General features: G+C 49.8%; 1 protein-coding gene across 2 annotated transcripts in view; it reads left to right on the top strand.

Moving 5' to 3' along the window:
- Positions 1 to 7,794: 7,794 nt before the first annotated feature.
- ACVR1 (activin A receptor type 1) overlaps positions 7,795 to 22,302 on the top strand; it is a 52,590-nt gene continuing 38,082 nt past the window's right edge. Inside the window, exon 1 of one of the 2 annotated variants that reach the window (XM_065637605.1) lies at positions 7,795 to 7,885. In XM_065637605.1, the coding sequence (XP_065493677.1) occupies positions 7,878 to 7,885 (8 nt within the window). In that variant the 5' untranslated portion in view covers positions 7,795 to 7,877. The remainder of the gene's footprint in view (positions 7,886 to 22,302) is intronic. The other variant, XM_065637606.1, reaches the window with a different exon arrangement.

The raw sequence follows: 22,302 nt of genomic DNA, 5'->3' as shown, positions 1-22,302 counted from the left end.
TTTTATGGAGGAGACGAGTCAGAGAAGGCAGAAGTAAGGCGGATTGGCGGAGGGTCGTTCTGCCCATTCGGTCACCCCAGCACTGAGCTGCATGCTGGCCGACCCCGGGCTTTGGGTGCTCCCTGGGGCTGCCCTCCCGCCTGCTCAGCCCCACGCCTGGTACAGCTCTGCTGGCTCGTTTCCCACTGCAGGTAATGAGATAAAGACAATTTAATTCAGTATGCCAGGGCGGACAGCCTACCAATTGACCACAGAGAAGCCTGATTTCAGCACTCGCAGCTTCAGGACAATTGATACATGAGCTGTTTGCTCCTCTAATTCCCAATTACCCAACTATGCAGGGTTAAATGTGGCAAGAGAGTCAGGTGTGCACATAGTATATTTTCTGTGTAGCTGTTCTTAGTTTTCATATACCTCTCACTTTGCTGAATTCTGAAAGCACTTCCTTTACTTGGCCAGCAGTTGCAATTCTGTCATATAGATGAAACCCAGATTATCACCAAATCTATACAATTTCCTTATTGCTTTGCAAAAAGAAACCTAAACCAAATAAATCACACTAAGGCCAGTAGAGCGAAGCATCCTTTTTACGACGACGACCTGGCTTTATATCTTACCTCTGGCCGGCAATCCTACCTGCTGCGAGCAGCTGCTCCGGGGAGGAGTCGTTCTGTGACTGCTCCCGTCCCCTCCGCTCAGCCGCCCACGCGCTATTTGGAGCTGAGCTGTGGCAGGGGCGCTTTGCCGTGGACCACAGTATGTTTCAGCCGTGTTTTATCATGCACACAACAACCGCTCTCCCCAGAAAGGCCCCTGCCAGTCAGCATCCAGCTAAATCACTTTGAGCTTGTCCAAGAGAGAAGAACATCAGTCAGGCTGTAGCCTCATCTGTGCCAGTTGCTGAAGATCTGAAGAAATCTGGGACCTTCCAGAATGCTTTATTTTAAACATAATGGTATCTCACAGCACACGCTGCCCTTAGCTGCATTAGGCTGTCTGCCCTCCGATATATCGCTGGGCTATTTCTGTCATGTCCAATATTAACAGACATTCTCCCTCTTTCCCTTTCCAGCTGTTCAGAAGCATCACAGTGAGCAGACTTCGCTTCCTTGTCCTGAGTCAGACGATGAATTACACGTCCTCCCTTCACCAGCCACTTAATCCGCTGTTGGAGAGGGAAATAAAAATGGTGCCTGGCTTCATGAGAATTGATTTATGAGAGCCATGCTCATACTGAGGCTGCCAGTCCTTTTAGCCTTTACCTCAGAGGAGCAGTAAGGACCTGTCCTTTGCTGCTCTCATCTCATGCCCTGTGCTTTGGAGGCATTTGAACTGTGGTCTCTGATGGCAGATGCTGTAAAAGGGTGGGCCGAGAGCTCACATCCAGTTCCTCCTCTCACTCCTAGGTGTAAATTCACCGGCTGCAGCCTGCTTCTCTTTCCTGTGTCTACTCTTCAAACAGGAGAGCAGATGTCATGAGCCGCTCCAAATACTTGGCATGATTTTCCAGCACAGAGCCAGGCCACAACCTCCAAGCAGAAGGCTGAAGAAACCCGTCACGGAGTGGGTCTGTCAGGGGTGGAGCAGGTGACGAGACCTTTGGGGGATGCCTTAGCCCACGGGCAGGTGCGGAGTCCTGAGAAAGAGGAGTGGCAGAAGGGATGGCAGCGGCCACGACAGCTGCTGCCCGCCTGGTTTGCTCCTGCAGAGGCCACGGCTCCCTCGAGTCGACCCCAGAGCTTCAGACCACAGGGAGACAGATCCAGAGATTGACTCAAAAGCCAGGAACATCTGTATTAGACAGCTGTGGGGCTGAGGCATTGCTTTCTGCCTGCCCCGGTGCCCCTGCCCAGCTCCCCTCCCGAGTTGGTGCAGAGGGGCAGTAGCGTCCAGCTGGGCACTGTGGGCTCCACAGAGGGCAGGGGGCTGAGGGACGGGAGGGTCCCTGTGTGCAGGATGCACCACGCTCTCTCCCTGCCTCGCCGTGCTCATTCCTGCCTCGCTGTGCTCATTCCTGCCTTGCTGTGCTCATTCCCTGCCTCGCCGTGCTCTCTCCCTGCCTCGCCGTGCTCATCCCTGCCTCGCCGTGCTCATTCCTGCCTTGCCGTGCTCATTCCTGCCTCGCCGTGCTCATCCCTGCCTTGCCATGCTCTCTCCCTGCCTTGCCGTGCTCATCCCTGCCTTGCCGTGCTCATCCCTGCCTCGCCGTGCTCATCCCTGCCTCGCCGTGCTCATCCCTGCCTTGCCGTGCTTGCTCCCTGCCTTGCCGTGCTCATTCCTGCCTCGCCGTGCTCATCCCTGCCTTGCCGTGCTCATTCCTGCCTCGCCGTGCTCATCCCTGCCTTGCCGTGCTTGCTCCCTGCCTCGCCTTTCCAGGGGTGTTTTCAGACTGACTGCCCAGGCTGCAGCGGGAGCATGTAAATACACACCCTGGCACAGGCGTTACTAAATCAGGCACATTAAACCACTTTCTCTCTTTAATTACTGCCTTTGATTGAAGTCGTGGCAGGCTGATGACCATAGCTTGTCCTTCTCCTGCTTCCTCCTCAGCCCCGTTGCGTGGACCCGTTGGACAAACTCTACCTGGCCCTTCATGTGCCGGCACTAACCGGCGCTGGAGCCGGCCGCGGCGGTGAGCCTAGACCCTGGCCAGAGACAGGTGACAGAGGTGACGCGGCTGTCACTGCAGAGGTGGTGTGGCTGTCACAGCTCTGAGCTCGCCGCCTCCCCCCCAGCTGGTAGCCGGCAGTGCCTATGAGCTGGGCATCCCCGGCAGCCCCTGACGGCTGGCGGTGCTGGCGGTGCAGGGGGCTCGTCCTCTCCCTCGTGGCGCCAGCGCCCACTGGTCCCCCAGCAGCTCCCACGCAGCCATCGCGCAGCCAGGGGTGACGGCCGTGTGCTGGCACGGACCCGAGCAAGTGCAGAGCAGGGCTTGGGGAGCCTTCAGCCGGGCTTGGCAACAGGACATTAACAACATGTGTTACAAACCCTGGAACTTAAATATTTTGCTGCTATAAATGTTAGCAACAAGAGATCTTGTTACATTTAAATGCCAGATGACAGCGGCAGAGGCCAAAAAAAGCACCGTCCCCAGCCAAGTGGGAAGAGAAGGGAGTGACCGGGTCAGCAGGGCTGTTGGTGCAGGATGGGTGCTGGACATGCTGGGGACACTGGTGCCAGGCGGGAGCAGGCAGGGGGACAGCCCGGCCGCGGGCACTGGGGAGCAAGGGCCGGTGCATCGCTCAGCAAACCCACCGAGCTGCACCCCGCGGGTGTGCGCAGGGACGTGTCCCAGCCCAGCGCCTGCAGGGGACAACCCACCCGGGGACGGTTCTGGCCTTCGAAATGGTGAAGAGCTCTTGAGCCTGGCCTCCTGTGCCCAGCCCTGCGCCCCGCGCCGCCGCCGGGAGAGTTCTCATGGGCTGGGACTTGGCACGTGAAGTCTCCCACCCAGCTGGGGAGCAGTTTTAATCATTTATTTTTTGACATCATTTCAATAAATTCCAGTTGGCTGTTCCTAAATAACAACCAGAGCAGAAAGAAGTTGCACAGCCACGTGAAGCGAATCTTTGCAATTAGAGAACTTGAACACTTTTTGGTGGGTGTTTCAGTAAAAACAAAATGTTGCATGTGATCGGTTTGGAAAGCAGAGATGACTAATTTTAAAATGCTATTTTAAAGTGCTATTTTAAAAAAATGGAATGAATATGAGTTGTGCTACTAATGCTCAGATGCAAGAATATGGATTGCTTAATTTATAATAATAATAGTGTGTAATGTGTGTAAAACTGAATTAGTAGCAATTCCATGTTATCGTTAATTACTTGGAGATGGGTTCTCTCTGCGCTCACACCGAATCGCACCTGGCTGCCGACGCCCCCGCAGCCCCTGGGGTGCACGCGAGGGAGCTGCGCGTGCGATGCAGGGACACCGAGGGACGCCGAAGGTGCCCGGGCCAGGCCCTCTCAGAGCAGCTGGGACAGCACACGTGTCCTCAGCCCTGGCCTCACACCAATTAAATCTCCTAGAGGAATTAATGGGAGTTCTGCACGCACTGGAACTGTTGGGACAGGCCTCGCCATCTGTCTCCAGCAGCCCGAGCACGGCTTCTTTGGTGACTCACGCGCCTGACTCACAGACGCCTGATGAAATACATGTACCCGCAGCCCAGTCTATCACAGCTAACTATTAAAACAACTCTTTAATTTCAAACCCAAGTACTTCCCGGGGTTTTCTCAGCAGCTGCGCTCAGAACAACGCTGTGCTGTACACTTGAGAAGGGGCAGTGATGTAACCGTCACCAGATTACACCTGAAAGATTTGCTTATTTGCATGTATATATATATATACACATATATATTTAGAAATTTCCCCAAGGCAAAAGAAAATAATTCATTGCAAGTAGCAGCTTGGAAGGTCAGCAGGATTATTATTTCTGTACCGCAGCTCACCTCCAACACATAAGCAAACTCTTTATGTACTGTTTTTAATAATGCTAAAAGAGCTTAAAACCTTAGCAACACTCCAAGTAATTATTAAGAAGGCTTTTTCATGTACAGTCTCATTTTATGTACTTAAAAAAAAATCTCCTCTTCTGTGTATTTTAGATGGAATAAATGCCTACTATGTGACGAAGCCTCCCGCACCTCAGCCGCGGCCGTGAGGATGGCAAACCTCTCACTGCACTGAAAGTGCACAGGAGTCTACAGGGAGTTTGTTTTACTGAATGAGGTGGCTGGTCTGGGGTCCAACAGCTCCTCGGTCCTCCAAACATTTCCTCCATGTCATCTTTAAATGGCGTGAGCTGTTTCTGCACTCAAAAGCACTGCGAAGCAGTCTGACTGGAAATTTCAGCTGCTCCAGAGGGAGGCAGAATTTATGAAGTACAAGGGGCTTCAGGTTACCATGGTAATAATTTCAAAACAGAGAAGCCTGATTTTGCTCTACTGGCTGTCTTGTTGGCAGTTTTCTCTGCTGGAGGCTGACAGGGCGAACCTGCTCTGCCGCCCAAGGTGTGCTCTGCCTGCAGTTTTCTTCTGAGGCCCACGTCTTTCCAAAGAGCATGATATTTGCATTAACATTAGTGGGTTTATTCTAATGTCTGTGTGTGGCAATTTATGTGCATAGAACTCCTTTCACAGGGACACGCCATTGTTACACCTTGATTAATGCAAACATTATCCAGGAAAAATTTACAGGCTGGACTCTGACAGGGCAAGAGCAGCTACAAGAGGTGCTCTGCCGCGATCCCCAAATTTAATCATGCGCCGCTCCCCGTACAGCTGTGCAGAGTCAGCTACGCATGAGCACGCTCATTAAATCCGTAACACCTTTCCTTGGGGGACTGTAAAACACTTGAAAAGCTGCGTTTTGTTGTCCTCACTGTGCTGTCACGATGACCGAGGCACAGAGCGATGGCCCTGGGATCCTCCCCAAATCACCAGCCAGAGGCAGGACCAGCAGCCCTGATTCTGAGACACCGCCGCAGCCATTAAACAAAACCTTGTCACAATATTCAGCTTAGATCGCAGCCCTGTTTTTCTCCCCAAATAATGTTATTACAGATAAAATTCTACTTACAGCTGGAATTTCCTGTCAACACTTACGACAGTGATAGAAAAGTTAATTGAAAAAAACCCGCATCTTTTGGAAAGCAAATCTATTTGTAAGGATGCTTATGATGATGAATGATAGCATTCAAAAGGGCAGAAAATTAGTTATGTTTACAGATTACGCTGAGATCACTAACCAAATTCTTCCCTGATCTTCACTATTAATTAAAAATCAGCTGCATGTAAACCATACGTGATCCAGCTATAGGAGGCTGTGGGCAAGCGCTGCTGAGTCCTAATTCCAGTTTCTAGCACTGGTTCCTTCTGTGGCTTTGAACAAGCACTTGGCAACGGCTGTCCCTTAGCAAGCCATGGGTGGGTTATTCAGAAAATGACAGTTTCCCAAACTGATGTCGTTTTACCAAAACTGAAGCAGAAACTTTCTCATGCAAAGTGCTTCTAACCTATGCAGTTTCTCATGTCACCTGGAAATCCTGCAACCTGTCATTAGTTCGAGATGGCTTTTAATCCAACAACGTCACCCTTTGTTATGAGATCTATTAACCACGCATGCTACTATTTTCAAAAGCGCCTTAGGCTGCAAATAAGCAGCTAGATATTCAGAAGTATTGGCTGTCAGCACCACCTGTGGAGCCCCAAGGGAAGCTTTGGCGTTTCTGGAAATTCAGGTGTGTACTTTGGTTCTGTAAAGCTGTATTTAGATATCCAACCTTTAGTGTTCCCTTTTGGAAAATGGTCCTTGTTAGAGCTGTGTTTTCTCCTGAGGAACACCTACACGTGAGCTGCTTGAATGTCACATTCCGTTATTTGGCGGTCACTGTGAGGAACGACTGGCTTCGTACCGTTGAGCCAAATGCAGACCTGTGTGTATTTTTAAGGGAATTAGTGTTCTTTTCCCAGTTTAAAACATCCCAGTTACTCACGCTGAGTCAAACCCCGGCCCGTCCGGAGCGCGGAGCGTTAACGGGCTGTCCGCACGGCGGGGCCGCGGGAGCGGGGCCGGGTGACAGCGGGGACGTGTGACAGCGGGATGGGTGACAGCGGGGACGGGTGGCAGCGGGGACAGGTGACAGCGGGACAGGCGGCAGCGGGACGGGTGACAGCGGGGACGGGTGGCAGCGGGGACAGGTGACAGCGGGACAGGTGACAGCGGGACAGGTGGCAGCGGGACGGGTGACAGCGGGGACGGGTGACAGCGGGGACGGGTGGCAGCGGGGACGGGTGACAGCGGGACAGGTGACAGCGGGGACGGGTGGCAGCGGGGACGGGTGACAGCGGGACAGGTGACAGCGGGACAGGTGGCAGCGGGACGGGTGACAGCGGGGACGGGTGGCAGCGGGACGGGTGGCAGGGGGACGGGTGGCAGCGGGGACGGGTGACAGCGGGACGGGTGGCAGCGGGGACGGGTGGCAGCGGGGCCGGGTGACAGCGGGACGGGTGGCAGCGGGGCCGGGTGACAGCGGGGCCGGGTGACAGCGGGGACGGGCGGCAGCGGGGACGGGCGGCAGCGGGACAGGTGACAGCGGGACAGGTGACAGCGGGACAGGTGACAGCGGGACCGTCCGTGCCGTCGGGAACACAGCCCGTGTCCCGGCGGGTTTGGCACACGAGCCCCGGCAGGACGGACTCACAGCCCGAGCGGCCGGGGCCGGGACTCGCCTTCCCGCTGCCCGCCGAGCGCCCCGCCGCCGTGTCCCCGTGTCCCGACGGGCAGCCCCGTGTCACGGACGGGGTCCGGAGGGTGTGCGGAGCACCGGGGGGCCAACGCTGTTTGGGCATTCCGATGTGGCCGGTGTGCTCGGAGTGGCCCAGGACGGTTCGACACGCGGGCTCGCCCCGCGCCGCCCCCCGTGCCGGCCCCCCCGTGCCACCGCCTCCGTGCCGCCCCCCCCGTGCCGCGCCCCCCGTGCCGTGCCACCGCCCCCGTGCCGGCCCCCTCGTGCCGGCCCCCCCGTGCCGCCGCCCCCCGCGCCGCCCCCCCCGTGCCACCGCCCCCGTGCCGCCCCCCGTGCCGTGCCGCCGCTCCCCGTGCCGCCCCCCATGCCACCGCCCCCCGTGCCGCCGCCGCCCTGCCCGCACGCGGACCGCGAGGCGCCGCCAGGGGGCGCGGCGCTGCGCGGCGGCCGGAAGTGACGCGCGGGCCGGGAGCGACGGCTGCCGGCGGCCATTGCGGGCGGGGCGCTGCGGCCGCCGCCGCCCCTTTGTGAGCGCTCCGCCGCCGCGGGCATGCGGGCGGGCCGCGGGCCGGGCCAGCGCCGGGCCTAGAGCGCCGGCCGTGCCGCCCATGGCCAGCCCGCCGCCGCCATGAGGAGGTGAGTGCAGCCGCCGGCCGGGAGCGGGGCGGGGGGGGCTGCGGGAGGAGCCGCGTTGGGCCGCGCCGGTGAGCGGCCGAGGGAGCGGGGCGGCGGGGCAGGGCTGCGGGCGGGCCGGGCCCTGCGGGCGGGCTGAGGGGCTCTGTCCCCCGCCCCCGCGGCGCTGCCCGAGCCGCCGGCCCCGCTGCCGTGCCCGCCCTGGGCGGGGGGCAGCGCCGTGGGACCCGGAGCGGGTTCCAGCGGCCGAGGCGCCCGGCAGCGGGGGTTGAGCTGGCGCCGCTCCCCGCCCCGGGCTGTCACCTCCGCTCGGAGCCGTGTCCGCGCTGCGGGCGGGACAAAGGGGTCGCTGGGACTGCCGAAAAATGCGCGAGTAGCGGTTAATGAGCGCGCCGTGCTGCGGGGAGCGGGCTGCCCTGCTGCCCACACCGGCAGCCGTCCGCCTGTTTCTTCATTTTTAAAAAACTACGTACGCTTATTCAAACTGGAGCTGCGAACTTGTGGTGTGTCAGAATGAGCTCTCAAAGCGTAGCTGTGCCCCTGATGTCAGTGTGCTGAGGTTCCGTAGTTTGATAGGAAAAATATAGTTACAGGCCAGAGTGTCTGCCTTGTGCATGTTAATCAGCTGAAGGTGCTTCTTCCCCTGCCAAACGTGATGGCGTTTTGCACAGTGAGTCAGTAGAGGTCTAAGCCAGCCGGCTTATTTACAGCTCCGCATTTCGGGAGGAGACAAAGGGGGTGGCGGGACTGTTGCCTGAGCTCCTCTCAGGACTTTTGCTGGTGACGAGGACGGGTTGCTAGAAGCTGGCAGTCACTTCAGCCTGCTCACATCTGCCTGCTCACCTCGAGGCTTTTAAAACCACATGCTGGGCTGTGAAATCTGTGGCATGAATACAGTGGGGGAAGCTGTCTGGGCAGTCTTTCCAACTTTGCCAGTCTATAAAAATGTGTTAAAATAACTTATTTCCAGCAGTACTTTTACAGAAAACTGAGACTAAACCACTTCATTTTTCCCAAATTGAAAGAGAAACTCGTCTTCAGCAGGTTTGGGGAGAGCAGGGGTTTATGGAGGTGTGCTGGAGGGACTAATCCATCAAAACAGCGTTGTTACTGGTGGCATCACGAGCTGGAAACTTTCAGATTCTGGATGGAGCTGCAGAGCTGGCACTCTTGTATTAAAACGCTTTTTAGAAATGGTGCAATGAGCTTTCAGAAGAGAACAGATTCTTTTCCCAAATCTCACGTTTTCTTGGTATGTGTTAAAGTTAATCTGTTCTAGATCTCAGCTTTTCATTTAAGAAAACTCCTTTGGTTGTAGCAGTTTTCTGTGGGCAATGACAAGTATATTTTCAACTCTTCAGGTTTCTTTTTTTGTTGTTGTTGTTCGTTTTGTTTGTTCGCTGTAATAAGATTTTCACAGTGATCCTTATGCCTCATCTTCAGAGAAAGGGCAGTGGCCGGGAATGCAGCAGGCACTTTGTAAATACTCTCCAGGTCTTGCCCTTGAAGGTCTAGTGCTGTTTGAAGAGTGCTGGATCGCCTTGAAATTGAAATGAGTGAAAGCTGAAATCCTGGATGTGGAAAGCTCTCAAGTGCATGTCTGGTTCCTTTGATGCCCGTAACTTCTTTTTGGAGGAGGTGTTACAGACCTATTTTAGGGGAACCAAAAGTTCCTGTCTGCGCTGTGCTCTCCCTGGGAGGTGCTAAGTGTGTGCAATGTCTGGGGAGGTTTGCCCTCCCTCCCAGGACTGGGTTTGCTGGGATAAGACCCGCATTCCTCTGTGTTTGGGGGCGGGGGTGCCGCTCCTCGCCCGGTGCCACCGACTTGGGAGAAGTGCGTGATTGTAAATCTCTGCTCGTTTGTCTTCTCGTGCTGCAATGACAAATGTGTTTCATTTTGTCTGCGTCAGGACAAACTTTGAGGTCTGTTGCTGTGACTTAGATCACCTCTCAACCATTTCGGTTTGTGAATAATCAGCTTTTACAGGCCTAAATCATAGTTAGGCCAACACTGTAGAAGGTGAGGCTGTTATTTAAATGAAACAGCCTGAGGGGAGAAAACTCTGTCACGTATTTTTTTGGTTTAAGTCTTCTAACGCGTTTCAAAGTTGCAAGATGAGAAAGGTAAATCCTGACCTGGTTCTGATGGTGTTTCCGGAGACCCTGCAGAAGTCCCGCTTCTCGTGATTTGTGTGTACGTTAGGAAAATGGAAATATTTTGGTTGCGTAGCTGTTGAGGTGGTTCCTTAGTGTTTATACTCTCAGTAGAGAATACTATAGCTGCATTAGTTACTTACGAAAGTACTTGTGAAGACCTGAATGGTGCACGCAGAAGTTCAGCTTTGCCTTCCATAGACTTAACTCATAAAGTAACTTTGGCCATATTCTGGTTTTGGATCTTGGAGTTTAACACACTTCAAAGATGCGAGTTGTTTTTTTTAAGCCTTAATAGCTGTATATTTGATATTATTATGATTGTTTACACTCTTCTATATTAAGATGTAATAAGTTGGTTGCATTTTTTTCTGCTGAGGTGACCTGATAAAGCTCACCTCTAATACCACTTAGGTTCTTCTGCAGGAGAATGCGAATGCGTTGAGGAGCTGAGGTGAAAGGGGAGGGCTAAATATAGCTGTTTCCTGCAGAACTTATCTGGGTTTGAGGCTAGCTGTCCACATGAAACTTGTCTGCCCAAGCCTACAGAGAGGGGTTCTGTTCCTGTGTTGCTGCTCACAGATAGCGCTGTAGTTACCACACCTGGCTGGGGTGGGCAGGTCCTGCTGCAGGTGTGAGGGCACACCAAGGGGTGGGTGGCCAGGGCTGGGGACACGGGGCAGCCTCACTGGATCAGGTTGGTTTGTGCGGCCGCAGCCTGTGTGCTGCGGGGCAGGGATGGAGGCTTGCACCGGCCTGCGGAGCTGCCAGACACGGCAACTGCACAGGCATCAAACAGCTTCTTTGGGAGGGATGCAAATGAGTCTGGGAGAGGGATAAAAATCGTTTAGAGAAACACCCTCTCTCTCAGCCCCTGCTCTGTCCTTGCATTGCTGTTTCACAAGCTGCCTTCTTCCTGGGAAGTACAAAGCAGTGGGCTCGTTAGCAGTGAAGAAGCTCTTGGGGTAGGAAGAGAACATAGGCGGGGGAAAGAACACCAGTGGGGTGTTGTGGGTGGGCTGTTTGTGGTTTTTGTTGTGGTGGGGTTTTTTTTGGCCAGCTGGTACTCTGAAGTCATGCTTAAATTTAATGAAAGCCTGATGCTAAAATAGGATCGAGGGACAGCCGTTGTAAAATAATTAGGCACCCTTTTAGCCTCCTTGTCCCTGCCAAAAAAAACCCCTGCTTGAATTCACTTGCATTCTTTGGTATTTGAATTCTCAATGGGCATCTCAATACCTGCTCTTGTATCTTTTATCACTTCCCTGCACATAAACAGGTTAAAAACTTAGCCCACTCACCTGTGCAGCCGTATAGAGCTACAGAAGATTACCGTGGTGGTGTTGAATGCGGTCGATTTCCCAGTGACAATTTTGCTTTTGCAGCCTCTCTGTGGATGGGAATTCCTGGAGACCCATTGCAGTGGGGTGCAGGTGGCCTTGATGAGAGTGTGCATGTGTATTGGAGGTGGTTCATTTGCTTTGAGACCTGACGGTGGTCAAGACTGAGACAATTTAAGAGCATGTTAGTTATAAAGATATCCAACACTGTCTGAAAACCTTCGACGTTAATTCCGTGGCATGCTAACTGTTTTCTAGAAGGAACATAAAGAGTGTACCAATAATCCTAGTGACATAAGTATGTTACTACTTCATTATGTGCAAGAAAGTAGTACTATGTTTTAGAAATGTGACGGTGCCTTTGCTAGCAGTTCAGATGTTGACTTTCCCCTGGAAGGCCAGGACTGACTTCGTGATTCATTTGCTGGTGAACAGTCAACATCAGGTGCTGCATCGCGGTCTTTGCCAGTCATTATCCGATCCCGTCTGTAACCAGGATTCTTTTGATCTGCTCGTTTCATGCTGGATTCACCCTGGCTGCCAGTGCTCCATCTTGTTTGCTGAAGCAGTGCTGGCCGTGACCGTGGCCCTGGGCAGGGTGGCTGTGCCTGGCGGGCAGGCTGCAGATCCCAGGGCCTGCTGGACGCAGGAGTCCGCCCTGTTCTAGTTGGAACATGTTTTGCATTTTGTATGCACACATCAGCGTGCCACCAGCTCTTAAACACCCCTAGAGCCCCCAAGATCATCATCCCTCATCTCAAGTGATCGTGCTCTGTTCTGTTAAAGCTCAAAGGCAGCATAAGTCTCTGAACAATTAGGATAACTTGTCCTTCAGATTGGCAGTTCCTTCATGCTCAGGACCTGTTGTTTCAGTTTTACGTGGGGTTGGCTCCGTCTTGTTCTGCAAAGCTTTGTGAGATGGTGTAGATGCAGCATGTCCAAATAAACTGACTCTTTTGCTGAGGAGATAAATGCGTGAAAGGAAATATTATAGGGGTCTTAAGGTCACGATTGAACTGCGAGTAAATGGGAAGTGATGATTTTACATAATTTCTTATGATGTAAGAAATAGAGAGTACCACGTGTAGTCAATAGCCATTTTAAAAAATTTTTAGAAGTAGTTTTTATGTGGTGCCTTTTTAAGTTATATAATAGAATTATTGCAATGGGAAATTCGAGAGAGATTTTTTTTGTTGTTTTTTAAGCGAGGAATTTGACATGTTTGTAGGTCTGTGGTAGACCATTAAATGTGGTAGTCCAGATGCAGTTTTGGGCTTGGGAATTCACCTCTGACTGGGAAGCATGGGCTTGGGGGGCAAGGAGGGTGGAAGAATGATGTTTGCATGCTATGTCCTCACGTCTTCCTAATCATCTGCTACTAGCCTCTCCTGGAGTCAGCCGGCTATTGTCCAATTAGGTGTACGTTTTGTTGTTCTGTTTCTCCTGTTGACCTGAAAAGGCAGCTAAATAGTGGCTCATGCCCAGAAATAATTTTTGTCAGTGAGTCTCCCTGTTTTGAAATGCTCCTGACAGTGTCAAACCCTGTTACTGTTTGCTATCTATGGTGCTTCTGGAAAGATGCAGATGGAAGTGTCTGTAGCTTGTTGTAAATTAGCTCTCTTAGGAAAAGGAGGCTATGGCTTGATTAGGCAAAGCTTATTAAAACAGCAGACCTCCAGTTTGGTGATTCTCTGAGGCTGACTTTGGACTCTTCAATTGCCTTGTTTGAAATGAAGGAAGATGGAGGTGGGAGATGGTGGAGGGGAGCACCAAGGGCTGTCATCTGGGCCTTCTTACAGAAGAGATGATGCTGCAACTCCTGCCTTCTGTCCTGAGTACCTGGAACGTTCCTCCTCAGCATGCTGAAGCCACGGATCGTCCTCGGTTGAATGGAAACTGCTCTCAGGACTTCTTTCTCATCTCGTGGAGCAGTTGTAACTAGTTGTGCTCACTGGAGGTCAGGCCTTGTTCCGTCTGCAAACCTTACCTCTCCTAATAAGCTGCAGAAGAGTGGCCAACAAACACCTCTTCTAATTGCAGGTCTGCTATTTGTCTGGCAAGTATCCTGTAACCGTAGGAGCAGGTTGGCAGCTTTTCGACAGCTGCCTTTGGCTGGGCGGATAGCTCGGGGGCTCCAAGTGCCTGCTTTTTGAAGTCCTGCAAGCCGCTGGTCTCTGCTCTGGTGAGCTGGTGTGCCCCACAGGCCCCCATGGCCTGGGGGTCGGTGTGCCCCTGGCTCCCCATGGCCTTGGGGTCAGTGTGCCCTGGTAGCCCCCCCCACTCCCCATGGCCTGGGGTCTTGGCTGAGCCGTCCCAGGCAGTTGGTGCTGGGGTTGGGCAAACCTTTTCCCTGGCTGCTAACGCCAGGGGAGTGAGTAGTTGTGCTTGTCCCTCTCTATGTGCTGTTCTTTCTCTGGGCCTGGCATTTCTGTGGCCATATGGTGAACTTGGTAATCATTAATTTGGTAAAAACTTGGTCTGTCTTTGCTGGGTTAGGGCCTCTGCTGCCTGCTGGCTCTGTCCCCGGGGCTCACACGGTGGCTGGCGCAGACGCACATTTTGGAAGCTGTGCACACCAGGGCTCCTCTGCCGTGGCTCTCAGGTCTCTGGTGAGGGTTGTGACCAGCGTGGCAGCTGTGAGATCCCGCACGCAGCGGCAGGTCTGCCTGCCGTGCTCGGTTAGGGGCAGACAACTACCTGCAATGTCAGGCAGTGTGAAACGGGAGGTAGGAGAGATCTGAATCTCCCTAGGAACAAATGTAAAATTAAACAAAATGCGTGTTTGTATTAGTCAGCCTAAAACAGACTGTGCTATTTAGGGTGCTTCACTGCAATAAAGTTGTCTCGTGTGTTTGTGTGGGTGGATTGCAACAATTAAGTCATTTTAAAGGCTGAATCTTAAAAGAGAAAATAAAATGAAAAGATAATGGTTTGGTTTAAGAGAATAAATTGTATCGTGTTATATTTAGAGAAAAGATAGATGTTACCTTGCAGTTGCTTTTTATTGGTAGAAATCACACCCCTGTTGCATGTTGAAACTCTTCTTGACTTCATAAGGGGTAATTTTTTTTATTTTTTTAGTCTGTGAAATTATACTCTTTACTGATGCTGGAGTGTAACTGGCTGCTGAAGCTGCAGTTGTGTGCAGCAGCCTGCTAAAACACTGGTTGTGATTGTATGGGCTGGACGAATCCCAGCCTGTAGGATGATTTGGCAATGGATTTGATGTGATAGTCACTCTTGTAGTTTATAATGTGTGCGACTCTGTATTTTTTATTGTCAGAATGAAGATATATGACTTGTAGTGCACTAGTCTGAGTATTAGTTTAGTTAATTTCTATTTTAGGAGTGGAATTAAAATAAGCTGTGCATTAAAAAAAAAAAAAGGTATTTTCAATTTGACTTTTAAATACTGACTCAAGTTAAATTATAATAAAAAGTATTTTAGATGTACTCTTAAGTCATGAAAAACGTGCCGATGGTCATGAATTTAAAAAAAAATGGGGGAGTGTGTGCTTTTGGTGACTGTGATTGCAATAGAAAAATAAAGTAAATATTTTGAAAACTTGGGCTGAAATTATTTTCCGGATGTTCATTCTTACTGGGCACAGATCGAAGTAACTTTTATTCTACTTGACTGGTATTTTTGGACTGAATTGTAAAACCTGTGTGCACCTGGAGCCTAAATGCAATGTTGATGACAAAAAGATGCTGGCATGGCCGTTTCCATTGGGAGGTGAGCGGGGGCAGCGGCAGTGCGGGGCGTCCCTGCCCGTGGGCTGGAGGGGCTGCGGCGGTGCAGCTCGGGCAGAGCTCTGCGGCGGTTCCTGGCGCTGTGTGCCCAGCCAGCACCCTGAGAGCAGAGCCTGGCTCCGCTTGGGGGCTGATAAAGGGGAAATCGCTGCAGTGCTGGCCGTCCTCCAGCACCTTTACGTCATTTGAACCCCTCTCTGTCCAGAGAGAAACATGCAAGTTATTTCACGTCACTGGGAAAGAAGCAGCAGCTCCACCTAAAAGCCTGTGAAGAACCCTGGGGTTTGGTGTCCTTGCCTCCGATTCCCGCATGGTGCACGTGCAGCACCGATGAAGGTACAGCTTGGAGTATGGCTGGTGGCCTCCTCATTGTCAAATGTGTTGTAGCTTGGTCTGTCTTCTATGTCTGTCCTCGTGGATCCTGCCCCTTGGCTTTTGTTGTTGGGACTGTGCACTTCTCAAATTCTTGAACAACTCCTGGGCTCTGCTTTTGCCATGTCTTAGCCTCACATTAGCTGATTGTCAGGTAGGGCTTTGCAAATGTGCCAGAAGTGCCACGTAGACACTTTTGTGAGTGTTTGTGGACCCGGCATGTTTGCATCAGCCTTTAGTAGAGAATAATCTAAATGAGTAACATGTTCCAACTTGCCTAAACAATAGGGTGTTTTTTCTGTCTTTGTGTAGGCGTTTTACACATTCGTAAGGCTCATGTCCATACCTCTGAAGCAAACTTGTGCATAATTGTTCTGCAAAACCTGTTCTAAAATCTGAAGCTATTTAGACCCTTCCCTCCATACATGTTCCTTATGACATAAATAATATTTTGAAAATGAGTGCATCAATAGGACTGTTCCTAAACTATGGAAATCAAAACCTAAGCACCATTAAAATACTGTTTGAAAGAAATACAGTATTTCCATGCCTTGTGCAAAAGTGGCATTTTTTTAATGAGTGGAAAAGTCTTTGACTTCATCTTTTTGGTTGGGATTTGATTCTGGATGCTGGTTAGACATTCAAGTAAAACATTTGTTAGACTTTGGTGTACAACAACGTCCAGGATTTTGAGGGAGTTTTATCTTGTTTCTCCATTAGGAAGGCCAAAATGCCACGCAGTTATGAGCCAGAAGACCGAACTCCCTTTTGAAGCTGTCAGTTTTCTTATGCAGTTGCTGGAGTCTCTGGTGAGAAATCAGTGTTTCCGAGTCTGCAGTGCAGTTTTATGCCTTCCTTAACAAAGGGTTTGCTAGGGGTAAAACTTGCTTTATTTCCAGTCCGGGGATTTGTAATACTTTGACGTGTAGACCAATTATAATTATGTTGGTTTAGTTCCCAAAGTGGATGCTCTTTATTCGAACAGAGGCCCTACTGCATGCAAACAAGAACATTGAAGGCCCTGAAATATTAGCATTTGAATGGTTTTGGCTTAGCTTTAAAATAAATATCTACTGGCTATAGAGCTCTGGGGACTGGGCTAAAGCAAATGGAAAAGGTGAATTAACTTGAAGTTGTTCTGCAAGGCTGGGTTAATAGAGCCACAGCACATGAACACAGTGGCAGATGAAGACAGAAGAAAGGGATTTTAGAGCTTGTTTGTATGTTGAGGCTATTCAGAAGTGAAGTAGATGCGATTCAGAGGCTCCTGTTCCTCTGCACAGTCCTCTTGTCGTTCTTGCTCTGCAGCATCAGCCCCAACCCCTCCAGGTGTGAGAGCTGGACACCTTGCTGTCCCCGGGTGCGGATTGCACGGCAGTGACCCTCGGCGGGTCCAACCTCAAGGTCCCTCACAGGCGCAGGGCTCGGGGAGCATCTGCTGAGTTCCTGCATGGAGGTCCAGTGTGCATAGAAAATGTTTCTTTCCAAAATGCTGACCAATGTGAACATGAAGGGAAAACAAACAAACAAAAACCAAACGAAAGACACAAAAAACCCAACAACAACAAAAAAACCCCAACAAACCAAACCTGCAAATAGAAGTGAATGATTACCTGTAAAATGAAATCTCTCAGGGTTTAGCATGCCAACAGTGTGCAAGGGTATTAAATGTAATTTTTTTTGCTCAAGTTCTGAAATATTCTTCCAAAAATGTTCAGGCTCTTTTGACATGATTGATCTTGTTTCAGTCCCACAGGTGTGTTTGGTCGTATGTGAAGTGAGCGATTCTTCTGCAAATGAACATGTTGCAGTTGAGACAGTTGGTGCATGAACACATAGTGCTTGCTGGTCCTTAGCTCTCGAAGGTGCTTTGAGACAGCTCCTCTGGGTTCTCTGTGGCTCATCCTTTGGAGTCACAGCTGGCCTGGAACAGGTGGAACGGTTGCTTTCTCAGTTTGCCGTTTGCCTGAGCTCAGGGTGGAAGGTCGTGTGTCCCTGGTGCTGTGCCCCATCGGCACTGCTGGACGGCCCGGCAAGGCCAGGAGTGTCCCGCCTGCAGTTCATAATGTCATATTAATTACAAAGTGAACGTTGGACAAGCCAAGAATACCTGAGTTAACACTCAATTTACATATCACAGTTGTATGAAAAAGATGTCTATTAAATGTGTTAGTTGACATCTTGATGCGGTTTATGGTTTTTACCCAAATTGTTTTTAGGATTACAGTCGACACGCAGTCGTCTTTGTTCTAACAACTGAAGAAAACTGGATGCTTAGTATGTTATCTTCTTTTTGGGTAATAATTACTGGTCAAGAAGGCTGCAGTAGCTACTGTGTCAAGAAGCAAACCAACACCAGAGGAAAGAAATTAGACTTGTATGGCAAACCATGAGTTAGAGCGTAGGATGGAAGTGGGTTTTGTCACACAGCAAGAAGTGCAGTGGGTTTTCTGAGTAGTATTTGATGAGTATCTTGAGACACTGAGGAAATATTTGAATATCTAAATGTTAAAAGGAGATGCTGTTTTTTCTCTGGTCTTGAAAGGCCACTTTCTTATAGAACAAACAAAAAACCTGCAAAAACATGTCTTCTCTGTTGCAAATAATTAAAATGTTTCAATAAAATAAATGAACATAATAAAGATTTTCCATGTAAAACATGCAAAATAAAGTTAGCATTTGATTTTTACTCTGAATTGAGTTAAAAACTAGAAAGCTAAAACTTGCACCTCTGTGGAAGAATTTGAGGAAATAATGAGATTTTAATCCCTGAGCTGACCTGCCCCTGAAGCAATACTGAGGTATACCCAGGTCCTGGAGAAACAGACTTCACCTTTGCTGTTGTGCATTTCAAGTATAAAAGTTAAAATGAACCTAAATGGTTGAACTGTTTTGGGTTTAATTTAATTCGTATTTTGTTTGCTTGTTGTTTTTTGTAAAAGAACACAGTAAATGCTAAATAAAGTTTATTAACTGCTTGCCCTGGCTGCATACTGAAGGTGATTTAAAGGTGCTTAAACACTCCCTCCCAGTCTCAGACTTTCTGCAGGTTTCTCCAGGGCTGTTTGTACCTTCCCGTCAGCAGCGGGGGCTCAGGGCACCTCAGGCTGCACAGCGTGTGCTCAATAGCAGCCTCAAGTCATCCTCCCTTCCACCCCCTGTTCTTCTCACCAAGACTGCCTTTTTCCCTGGGAAATGCTCTTTAAAGTCTATATTCAGTTAGTCCTAACATCATGTTCATTTGTGTTGGACAATAATTAACATTTCTTTAGAAGAGAACAAAAAAATAAGTGCAAAATCAGATGTAAAATTGGTTATTTAAATTGTGACTCAACTTGGTAATTTATATCACCTTGATCAACTTGGAAGTATTTAAATACATACCAAAACCTAAAATGAATATTCCACCTGTGCAAAGGCAAAATGCTGTTTTGACAATTTCACAAAGCCACGAAAAATTCCAAATGGCATGTTGTGTTTTGTTTGTTTGTTTTAACCTTGAATTTTGCTTAGCTTTTATTTGAATCATTTTGCTCACACAATTACTCAGTAGGGTTTATTTTGCGTTTCTGTAGCTATTTTTTTCCTGGTAGTAGTCCAAAGACACTTCCATGCCATGCATCCCTCCTGCGTGCAGAATTCCCTCTTGCAGTGGCTGCAGCAGAGAGGGAGTGTGGCTGCATTCAGGGGGGTCCCATTCTGTGGGTTTATCCAACGTGAGCTGAGAATGGTTGGGGTTATGAAGTGCTTTGAAATAATGTCACAATCATTTTATGCACTTGTAAGAATAAGAGATTGAATTTGAGGGAGGAGGCAGGAGAAAGAGGATGAAGATGGAGTGAAATCATAAGCAATGTGGAAGGTCCAAAGAAACCAAAGGTCCAATGAACCTTTCCTCTTCTATAAGATTTCTCTAATGCCAAGTGCGGCGTAGCCCAGCCCCTAGAGCTGTGGAGCAGAGGGCTGGAGCAGTCTAGGAAAGATGGAAATGCTCTGTATAGTGCCAGAATAGTTCTGGGCAGCGTGGCTCGCCTGGAGCAGCGTGTGCAGACTGGCTGGATTTTCAGGTGGCCAGGGACGGTTTGCTGCTGGGGAGCAGTGCAGACCTGCACAGATCCCAAGCTTGCACAGCCCTCCCCAGAACTGCTGGTTTGGCAACTCTGCCCCTAGGAAGTTTACCACAAAATTATTCTGAAGCCGTTTGATTTCTTTGCAGTGCTGCTTGTGGGAACCTCTGTGTTTTTTGGGCTTTGTACCGTAGCTCAGTCTGCCTGCGCCGCCTTTGCACGGGCAATGGCAGAGCTGTTCAAACATCTCATACCCTCTCCTCCCCAGCTGGTGACAGGTGAGCTAAGGCTGTGTTGATGTAGAATCATAGAATTGTTTAGATTGGAAGAGACCTATAAGACCGAGTCCAGCTGTTATATGGTCAAATGGAGACCATCTAGCAGAACCTTTGCTCAGGTTTCGTGTTTCCAGCAGTTTGTAGACAAGAGCTGCCTTACGCTCTCTGGCTTCTATACGCTGCTAATATGAGATAGTCTACCTCTGGTCATACAGAGATAACAGTCACAGGACTTTAAAGAAACGGGACAGACTGAGTGCCATGGTGAGATGTGTATTTACCCACCAGTTCTCAAGCAGTGATTAATGTGCAGTTGCAGGTCCAGAAACGCATGATTCTCTGAACAGCTGCAGGTAAGAAGTTGCCTCTTGAAAGGGCTGTTATTTAAAGATCTGTTGTTAATAGTTATGTTTCTTGCAGCAGGTTTTTTTTACATCTATGGATCAGTGCTCACTTGTGACCAGCAGCGCTTGTCTTCACCAGAACCCAGATGCTGCGGTGTTGAACGTTTGGTGTCTTTGCTAAAGATCGTGGCTGGCTGGCACCCTGGTGTGCCCTTCAGAACACGATGGGAAACAAAAAGGTGTTGGGCCCAGCTAGAAAAAAGTAGTTTGAGATCATGCAGTGCATTCAGTCATAAAAAGTACTTTTCCACCCTCATGCTTTTTTTTTTTTAGAGGCAGTCAGTCACCTCCCTCTTCTCAGCCTTCTGCTGCCAGGTGTCCTGGATGAGATCGACCTGAGCTCCACATTCCTTTGGCTGCAGGGCTGAAGGTGGAAATAGTCCAGGCACCTCGTTATTGCTTCCCTGAACTTCTTCCTTTGACATTAGCACAAGTTCAATGTAATCAGTTTGCAAGTGAGGTGACAATGTTTGCAAACTTTCTGCTATGTAGTGTATGTGAAGTTCTTCCAGTGTAGAGGGTGGCCAGAACGAGAGCGCGTGGACTGGGAGGCAGATGCGAAGGTGCAGGAGAGGTTCTGGAAAATGGAGTGGAAAAGAAAGATAGCTCTGAAGGACTTGTACTGAGGGAAAATGATCATGGTGTTAGTAAAAGAATAGAAAAAGAGAAGAAACCAAAGTGCTTTTCTGAAATGATTTATGCTATGTAATTTTTGTAGGTAGCTAAATTTCAATTGAGTGCATTGTCATGAAGTAGGTATTAAGAAAATGCTGCATTGCTCTTCTAACTTAGGGAAACTCTAGGCAGAGAGAAGATTTTGTTCGATTGTATAAATAGCTGTTCAGGAAAACCAAACCTGACCAGCTACCACCTGGTTTGGTACTTCCACACTCTGCTGGCCCCGGGCTTGGTTGTCTTTGCTCTGGGAATCCATGAGCAATATCAGATGGTATTTTCTGTAAACTGTGAGCAGGACAAAGAGTAAGTATCTTCCCTCAGGCACCAGTCAAGCAGTTGAAGCCCAAAGCTCTAGTCCAAACAGATTCAGTCTTATGCATGTGCACGGTGTGTTACACAAACAAAAGGCAAATAACTGTTGGACAGATCACTAGCTCAAATTGTCGAGTGAGTTCATATTATTCAGTCAATTCTGTGAGTTTTTGAGATGTTTTAGTAATTTCTGTGTTTCGTCAGCCAACTGACATAGAAAAATAATGTATTAAAAGCACTGATAAAGAATCCACTAATTCGGCTCTAGTCTGTTTGCTCGCGGGTGCTCGGCGTTGTTTTAGTGTCGGGCTGCCGGCGCCGGGGGGTCACAGGGCCCTGTGCTGGGGGGGACATGAGGTGACAGGGCACTCACTGGGTGACAGGGCCCTGTGCTGGGGGGCATATGGGGTGGCAGGGCCATGTGCTGGGGCCCCAGGGGTGGTGGCACCCAGCTGCTGATAGCCGAGCTGGGTCTGCGAGGAAGCTGTTGAGGTGTCGGTGCTGCTGACTGCTATTGCTTTTGGTTAATCCTTCTTTTCAAAAGGGAAATAGCTAATACGTTAATGGATGCCTTGGGAACAGGCAGCAGCTGGGTGCAAAGCAAAAATCTACTGAAAGAGTAGTAATTTCTAAAGTGTCGCGTAGAGGTTTTTTTGTATATATTCAGTGGCACATTATCATTGGAGCGTATGCTGTTGTTGCTTCCCTGAAGCTGGCATGAGATGTCTGGTTGAAGCCGATGGTCATTGCTATGAGACTTCGTTAGAATGGCCGTACAGTGTACTGGTTGGCACTCTGTCCTTCCACTTGCAACACGATGGATTCTGGTCAACAGGGACTATTTTAATTGGTTTCCACTCTGTGTTATGTTAAAACTCTGCTGCTGGATGTAGAAAACCTGTGACATATGTTTTGTTTGTTCCTGAAAACATACGCTTTATTCTGCTTTGCTCATTCCAATTTGTTTTACGTGATTGTCAGCTGAAAAAACGCTGTGTTTGGCGGCACTTCAGCAGCAAGGCAGCTTCCTGCAGCCCAGGCCTACGGCCTGGATAGCTTGTG

The sequence above is a fragment of the Caloenas nicobarica genome, chromosome 6 (assembly GCF_036013445.1).
Source record: "Caloenas nicobarica isolate bCalNic1 chromosome 6, bCalNic1.hap1, whole genome shotgun sequence".
NCBI classification, from domain to species: Eukaryota; Metazoa; Chordata; class Aves; order Columbiformes; family Columbidae; genus Caloenas; species Caloenas nicobarica.
The sequence above is the reverse complement of the archived record's forward strand: the minus strand, read 5'-3'. Positions and strand labels throughout refer to the sequence as shown.